We start from the raw sequence: 8,117 nt of genomic DNA on the forward strand, positions 1-8,117 counted from the left end.
TGGGCCGGTTCACCCCTCCTTAAGCAACCTGGTGGTCCCCCGCTCCCGGGAGGTCACCATATTGATGCCGAACTTAGTGTGCCCAGCCAGCCTCCTCTATTCTGCAAACATCCCTAACCAAGAACATTTTTTTTTCTTTTTCCGATACATCACGCAGGCTGGAGTGCAGTGGTGCAATCTCGGCTCACAGCAACCTCTGCCTCTCAGGTTCAAGCAATTGTCTTGCCTCAGGCTCCCGAGTAGCTGGGATTACAGATGGACGCCACCATACCAGGCTAATTTTTGTATTTTTAGGAGGAAAATGGAAACAAAGAAAAAAACCCAATACACTCCCAACCCCGGCTGGCCCGTGTGTACATGTTTTTTTTTTCTTTTTCTGAACTTAAATAAAATAAAATAAAATTTAAAAAACACTAACTAGAGGCGGCAGTCAGGGGTGCACCCACTGCACTCCAAAGAAGGTCTCATCAGTGTTTCGTGAAGGCATAAATGTCCCTGTGAGGTTGGTGCAGAGCGTGTCCCCTCGGGCCAGGGGCGTCAGGCGCTGGGAGGCAACGGAACAACCTTGGTAGAAGCCGAGGCGCAGCAGGCTGAGGCTCCGGGCTGCTGGAGAGCAGATTCCCACCATCAGGGTGGCGGGGGGGCTGGGCCTGAAGAAGCAGTTGGCCAGCGTAACCTGGATGTGTACCATGTAGATGCCATCACGATGGATACGTAGCTGCCCCTTGTCCAGCTCTGGTCCATGCAGGAAGGAGCGGCCAAGTGCTGGGTTCCCCTGCCAGTATAGCCTGGGGTCCTGCCGAGGTCCTGGGGGCACAGGTTAAAGGGATGAGATGGAGGGTTGGGGACCCTGAGGCACAGGGGTCCTAGAGAAAGTCAGATGTAGAAATCGAGAGTTAGAGATCAAGGGATAGGCTGGGTGTGGCAGCTCACGCCTGTAATCCCAGCACTTTAGGAGACAGAGTGGGAGGATTGCCTGAGGTCAGGAGTTTGAGACCACCCTGGCCAACGTGGTCAAACCCCGCCTCTACAAAAAATAAAAAGCCAGGTGTGGTGCCACATGCCTCTGGTCCTGGCTACCCTTGGGAGGCTGAGGCTGGAGGATCGCTTCAGCCTGGGAGGTTGAAACTGCGGTGAGCTAAGATCATCACTGCACTCCAGCCTGGGCAAAAGAGACCCTGTCTCAAACGAACAAAAAACAAGAAAAAATAAAAAAAGGGAGGGGGATAGAAGGCTAGAGATCTAAAGGATAGAGGGGTAAGGGGAGAGAGAGGGAGAGAGAGAGAGCCATCAGGAGAGAGGAAAAAAATACAGAAACAGACAGGGGTAGAGAGAGATGGGGGAGGGAGAGAGAGCTGCACAAGAGAGGGAGAGAGAGACACACAGAGAGAGAACTGAGAGAGGGAGAGAGCAGGAGAACAAGAAGGAGATAGAGAGAGAGCGGAAAATGAGAGGGAGAGAGAGAAGGAAGAAGAGACAGCGCAATTGAGGGAGGGAGAGGGAGAGAGCAGGAGAACAAGAGGGAGAGAGAGAGAGCGGAAAATGAGAGGGAGAGAGAGGGAGAGAGACAGCGCAATTGGGAGAGGGAGAGAGAGAGCCGAAAATGAGAGGGAGAGAGAGAGGGAGAGAGAGACAGAGACAGCGCAATTGAGGGAGGGAGAGGGAGAGAGCAGGAGAACAAGAGGGAGAGAGAGAGAGCGGAAAATGAGAGGGAGAGAGAGAGGGAGAGAGAGACAGAGACAGCGCAATTGAGGGAGAGGGAGAGAGCAGGAGAACAAGAGAGAGAGGGAGGGAGAGAATAAGAGAGGGAGACAGAGAGAGAGACAGTGCAATTGAGAGAGGGAGAGGGAGAGAGCAGGAGAACAAGAGGGAGAGAGAGAGGGGAAAATGAGAGGGAGAGAGACAGCGCAATTGAGAGAGGGAGAGGGAGAGAGAGCAGGAGAATGAGAGGGAGAGAGAGAGCAGGAGAATGAGAGGGAGAGAGAGCTGAAAATGAGAGGGAGAGAGAGACAGAGACAGCGCAATTGAGAGAGGGAGAGGGAGAGAGCAGGAGAACAAGAGAGAGAGAGAGGGAGGGAGAGAATAAGAGAGGGAGACAGAGAGAGAGACAGAGACAGTGCAATTGAGAGAGGGAGAGAGCAGGAGAACAAGAGGGGGAGAGAGAGAGCAGGCAGAAAATGAGAGGGAGAGAGAGACAGAGACAGCGCAATTGAGAGAGGGAGAGGGAGAGAGAGACAGCAGGAGAATGAGAGGGAGAGAGAGCGGAAAATGAGAGGGAAAGAGAGACAGAGACAGCGAAATTGAGGGAGGGAGAGGGAGAGAGAGAGACAGCAGGAGAATGAGGGAGAGAGAGCAGAAAATGAGAGGCAGAGAGAGAGGGAGGGAATAAGAGAAAGAGACAGACAGTGCAATTGAGAGAGGGAGAGGGAGACAGCAGGAGAATGAGAGAGGGAGGGAGAGAATAAGAGAGGGAGACAGAGTTCGAGGGAGCGCAATTGAGAGAGGGAGAGGGAGAGACTGGGAGGACAAGAAGGAGAGAGAGAGCCGGAGAATGAGAGGGGGAGAGAGCAGAGAGAGAGAGAGCGAGGCAGAGAAAGACAGAGGGACAGAAACCAGGGGAGTGTGCGTCTGTGTGAATTCCGATAATGTTATCTTGCCTCAGCATCCCAATTGAATGTAAATTTAGTTTTCTGGCCCCACGAGCGGTGCTTCATATCCCGTGATACTGTTTTCCATTCTCCGCCTCCTCCCAGGTCCTCAGTGTTATCGACTTGGCCACGTGCCCCATACAATCACCTGCGGGGCAGCTACGCGCACCCCACTCGACTCACCCCATTAGCTCCCTCTTCCTGCACAGACCGCAGACCTGAGCCTCGGGGGTCTCCATGGAGCACACCTGCTTGCTCTTACATCCCGGATTACAACTCCCCAAGGGAAGCCCGCTCGGTAACAACCGGAACCCCACGAAAGGCTTTGGCTCCCAGACCCCACGTCCCTGCTTGCTTCTTCCCTTTTTCTTGCTTTTCACCCACTGGTTGAGCGTGTGTCTCAGCGAGCCCCCCTACCTTCCCGTCGGCCTCTTCTCTCTAGGATCTTTATTTTCTCTCTTTATTTTATTTTTCAGAGACAGAGTCTCCATCTGTTACCCAGGCTGGAGTGCAATGGCACGGTCTCGGCTCACTGCAACTCCTGCCTCCTGGGTTCAAGTGATTCTCCCACCTCAGCCTCCCAAGCAGCTGGGAGTACAGGCGCCCGTCACCACACCCGGCTAATTTTTTGTATTTTTCGTAGAGACGGGGTTTCACTATGTTGGCCAATCTGGTCCTGAACTCCTGACCTCATGATCTGCCAGCCTTAGCCTCCCAAATAGCTGAGATTACAGGTGTGAGCCACGGTGCCTGGCCAGATCAGTATTTTCTTTAGAGACAGGGTCTGGCCCTGTCACCCAGGCTGGAGTGCAGTGGTGCAATCGTAGCTCACTGCAGCCTCAACCTCTGGGGCTCAAGCGATGCCCCCATCTCAGCCTCTGGAGTCACAGGGAAGAGGCGCGCGTCACCATGACCAGCTAACTTTCAAAGAGATGGGGGTCTTGCTATGTTTCCCAGGCTGGTCTCGAACTCCTGGGCTGAAGCAATCCTCCCATCTCAGCCTCCCTAAGCGCTGGGTCCGCAGCCGTGAGCCACTGTGCTCAGCTGTATGTTTTGTGTTTCACCGCAGCATCTCCTGTCTCTTCTGTGTCTCATCTGACGGATGTACCTGAGCCTCACTCCCCTCCTCACTCAAGGCTCTCCTGGACGCTGCCTGTCTTGTTAGGAACGAACTGAACACACGTTAAACAAGAGCCATAAGGGTGTTTACCAGGTGATGCAAATTTCCTGTGACAGCGACACCCCATCCCCTGGCAGACACCTAGGCATGATGTCATCCACCAGAAGAAAGAACTAGCCTGTGCTAAAGACACACTGTCCACACCCATGACCACCGCCCTGGCGACCCGTGGATCTGGGCCAGAGTTTCCAGCCACTCTCCAGAAAGGAGCTTCAGACCAAATCACAGAAAACGCAGAGGGGGGTGGGGAGGAGGGAGAGAAAGCGAGAGAAAGGGGGGGCATATATATATATATATATCAGGGGTTAGAGAGGGTCAAGGAGAAGACAGATAAACATTTTAGTCTCGGGATGAACTGGGGATAAACAGGAAGAAGCTTCCTCTCTGAGAGAGGCTGAGAGGAGAAAGATCCCCCCACCTAGAGCAGAAGGTATCATCATCTCACCTCCCCCGGGCTTCTTGCCAATGCCACCCCCTCAGAGACACCCCCCCACCCCCACCCCAAAACGACTCCACTTTAAATGAAAACCCCAACCCTGGCACGCTCGGACGCCCATGCCCGCTTTTTCTCTAGAATCTGCTCTTCTTGGCCTTTTTACTCTACGTGACATTGCTCTGCTCGTCACATTCATTTATATGTTTTGTCATCTCCCCCTCGGTAGAAGCAGCGGCAGAAGCAAAGCTCCCCGGGCAGGGATTTCTGTCGGTTTTGTGCCCACTGCGGCACCCCAAAGTGCCTGCAACGGCAGGTGTGCAATGCGTGCTTGTGGCATGAATGGAGGGAGGGTGGCCATTCCTGCCAGCGTTTTTGTTTACTAAAACCCCCTCTGATTCTTCCAAGGAAGGAGATCAAATGTGAAGGACTGAGGGGGAAAGAGACAGACTGGGACTGGATGCTCAGAAACCCACACCTGCCCCATCGCTCTCTTCCTTTGTCTCTTGGGCCTGATGTGTCTCTCTCTTCTCTCTCTCTCATCCCCAGAGACTAAAATGTTTCTCTCTCTTCTCCTTGATCCTCTCTGACCCCTGATTATATATATATATATATATATATGCCTCTCTCTCTCTCTCTCTCCTCCCCCCTTCCTCTTTCCTGAGCCAGGGTGCAGGGACCTCACTCATTTTCATTCTCTTTTCCTTTCTTTTCTTTCTCTCTGTCTCTCCCTGACTCTCTCCCCATCTCCTCTGTCTTTTTGTGTCTGTCTCTCCCTCTCTCTCATTCTGTCTTCCCCACCTGTCTCCCTCCCTCCTCCTTCCCATCTTTTTCCCATTCTCTTCCTCTGTCTCTACCTGTTTGTTTCTTTCTGTCTCTTTCCCTCTCCTTGTTTCTTGCTGTCTCTCCCTCCCTCTCTCTGAGTCTCTTTCTCCCTCTCTCTGGGTCTCTCCCTCCCTCTCTGAGTCTCTCCCTTCCTCTCTCTGGGTCTCTCCCTCCCTCTCTGAGTCTCTCCCTCTCTCTCTCTGGGTCTCTCCCTCCCTCTCTCTGGGTCTCTCCCTCCCTCTCTGAGTCTCTCCCTCTCTCTCTCTGAGTCTCTCCCTCCCTCTCTCTGGGTCTCTCCCTCCCTCTCTGAGTCTCTCCCTCTCTCTCTCTGGGTCTCTCCCTCCCTCTCCCTGGGTCTCTCCCTCCCTTTCAGAGTCTCTCCCTCCCTCCCTCCCTCCCTCCCTCCCTCCCTCCCTCCCTCTCTCCCTCCGTCTCTCTGTGTGTCTCTTTCTGTCTCTCCTCCCTCTTCTTTCTATCTCTCCCTCCTCTCTCTGTCTCTTCTTCTCCCAGTCCCACAACGTCCCCCACTTTACCTGTGTGATTCAGCTGCAGCTCAGCCACGTCCCACTGGAAGAAAAGACCAGAAAACAGGGCACAGACGTCAGCAGAGAGGTTCTCTCTTTCCTCCGCCCATCCTGTTTCCCACCCCTACTTCCCACGGTGCGGTGCGCACTGGTGAGTTTTATTTATTTATCTGTTTTCTCCTGAAGACTTCTTAAAGAGGAAGCAGGTCTGAACCAGCGGGGAGCATAAAGTTGAGACCTTCAAAAGAACTTCTTAGTTTCCTGAATCGTTTCCTGGATGGCACCGGGCGCTGGAGTGCCCCCTCTCCGCCCCTCGCCCACCGCGCTAGCACCGGACTTTCTCCGCTGCAAAGGCGCCCGGCCCAGCGGGGCCTCCCAGGGAACCTCTTTCCCCACCCCGGGGCCAGTGGCTGGGGGACCATCCCGTCGTAGGAGGCTCCAGGAAGCCCCCACACCCAGCCTGGTGAAGCCCCCAGGAGCCTCTGAGTCAGCCTGCGGGGGGGAAGACCCGAGCCGAGTCATCTCCATGCCCACGTGCACGTCCCTTTCCCACCTCGGGATCTCCCGGTGCCTCCCGGGCAGAGCTGCCTCCCCACCCTCCCAGCCCTGACCCCCGCCCCCAGCCCCTGCCTTGCCTCCCTGCCCTGGCCTCGGTCTCTGGTCTACCAGATCTTCCTCCCGGGCCTCTCCGCCCCATCTCATTCTCATTTCGTCTTCTCCGCCAGGCGCCTCTCCGTCTCCACCCTGGCGCACGGTCCCCGCGCCCCTCTCCCAGCTTCTCTCCTGGGTGGGGGTTTCCTTCCCAACTTCCCATCTCGACTCACCCCTGGGGACTCGGGCGGCACCTGCGTGGGGTGCCAGACACAGACGGTGATGCAGATTATCACGACCGCTGCGAACAGCAGGGCCAGAGCCGCGCGCAGGACGCACGCGTGGGGCCAGCGCCGCCCCGCGCAGCCGGAACCATCCTCGGGCATCGCGGCCACCTCCGCGGGCGCAGGCGGGCGGGCAGGGCGCGGAGAGCGGCCGGCCGAAGAGGAGGAAGCAAACGGCAGCCCCCTCCCAGGGCTCCGGAGCGTCTTCGTGCCTCAACCTGTCTGGGGACCCGCCTGCCCCTCTCTGGGGATGTCCGGGCGGATCGAGGGGAGGGACTTGAGCGATTCGACCAGGGGAAATTCCCTCCAACTGCTGCCACTCTCCAGCTCCTAGACGGGTGGGGCAAGGGCCCCCGGTGAGCCTCAGAGTGGCCGGCCCGTCCTCGCCTTCAGGCAGGACACAGCCAGCCTTCCTATTTCACTCTGCACCTCATTCTTCTGGGGCCAATTCATTCATTTGTTCATTCAAGGAAGCTCCCTCCATTGCGCATTTATAACGGACTAGAAGGTATGGTGTGCACTGCAGGTACAGCCGGCAACCAGGAATTGGGGGTGCGCTCCAGATGTGTGTGTGTCCCTCTCCTGCATTTTCTTTTCTTTTTCCTTCCTTCCTTCCCTCTTTCTTTCCTTCTCTCTTGCTTTTCTTTCTCTCTTTATCTTTTTTCTTTCTTTCCTTCATTCTTTTCTCTTTCCTTCTCTTTCTGTCCTTCCTTTACTCTTTCTTTTCTTTCCTCTCCTTCTCTCCTTTCTCTTTTTCCTTTCTCCCTCCTTCCTTCCTCCCTCTCTCTCTTTCTCTCCTTTCTTTCTTTCGAGACAGAAGGTTTCATTCTGTCGCCCAGGCTGCAGTGCAGTGGCACCACCTCGGCTCACTGCAACCTCTGACTCCTGGGTTCAAGCAATTCTCCTGCCTCAGCCTCCCCAGTAGTTGGGATTACAGGTGCCCACCACCATGCCTGGCTAATTTTTTGTATTTTTAGTAGAGATGGGGTTTAACCATGTTGGCCACACTGGTTTTGAACTCCAGACCTTGGGTGATCCAACCACCTCAGGCTCCCAAAGTGCTGGGATTACAGGCGTGGGCCACTGTGCCCAGTCAGTTATCTCCTGTATTCTTGGAGACCTGTTTTTTAAAAAAGTTAAATGAAATTAAATTAATATTTTAATAGGCAGGGTGGTGCTCTGTGGCCCAGGCTGGAGAGCAGTGGCACCATCAAAGCTCACTGCAACCTCAACCTCCTGGGCTCCAGTGGCCTTCCCCTTTCAGCCTCTTGCATAGTTGGGTCTACAGGCACATGCCCAGCTAATTTAAATTTTTTTTTTTTTTTTTTTGTTAGAGGATGGGGTGTCACTATGTTACCAGGTTAGTCTCAAACTCCTGGGCTCAAGGGATCCTCCTGTGTAGGCATCCCAATGTGCCAGGATTAGAGGTGTAAGCCACCGCACCCAGCCCCTACCTTTTTTTTTTTAGATGGAGTCTCACTCTGCCACCCAGGCTGGAGTGCAATGTCACCATCTCAGCTGACTGCAACCTCCGCCTTCTGGGTTCAAGTGATTCTCCTGCCTCAGCCTCCTAAGAAGCTGAGTAGCTGGGAGCACAGGCGTGTGCCACCGCATTGGGCTAATTTTTTGTAT

The 8,117-nt window shown here is 54.7% G+C and overlaps 1 protein-coding gene across 1 annotated transcript; it reads right to left on the reverse strand.

Moving 5' to 3' along the window:
• Positions 1 to 277: 277 nt before the first annotated feature.
• On the reverse strand, positions 278 to 6,731 carry CD70 (CD70 molecule). The gene is made up of 3 exons (XM_003735465.6): positions 6,435 to 6,731; positions 5,620 to 5,653; positions 278 to 807 (listed from the first exon to the last, which is right to left on the reverse strand). The coding sequence occupies exons 1-3, from the start codon at positions 6,585 to 6,587 to the stop codon at positions 431 to 433; spliced, it is 564 nt and encodes a 187-aa protein (XP_003735513.2). The 5' UTR covers positions 6,588 to 6,731; the 3' UTR covers positions 278 to 430.
• Between the last annotated feature and the right edge of the window lie 1,386 nt (positions 6,732 to 8,117).

This window comes from Callithrix jacchus, chromosome 22 (assembly GCF_049354715.1).
Source record: "Callithrix jacchus isolate 240 chromosome 22, calJac240_pri, whole genome shotgun sequence".
In the NCBI taxonomy this organism is placed as follows: Eukaryota; Metazoa; Chordata; class Mammalia; order Primates; family Cebidae; genus Callithrix; species Callithrix jacchus.

Excerpts from the sequence above, each read along its gene's own strand:
- CD70 (XM_003735465.6), bottom strand. The coding sequence starts at position 6,587 with ATGCCCGAGGATGGTTCCGGCTGCGCGGGGCGGCGCTGGCCCCACGCG. Across the intron at positions 5,654-6,434 it reads TGCCGCCCGAGTCCCCAGGG|TGGGACGTGGCTGAGCTGCA; the intron begins GTGAGTCGAGAT and ends CTTTTCTTCCAG. Across the intron at positions 808-5,619 it reads GCTGCAGCTGAATCACACAG|GACCTCGGCAGGACCCCAGG; the intron begins GTAAAGTGGGGG and ends CTGTGCCCCCAG.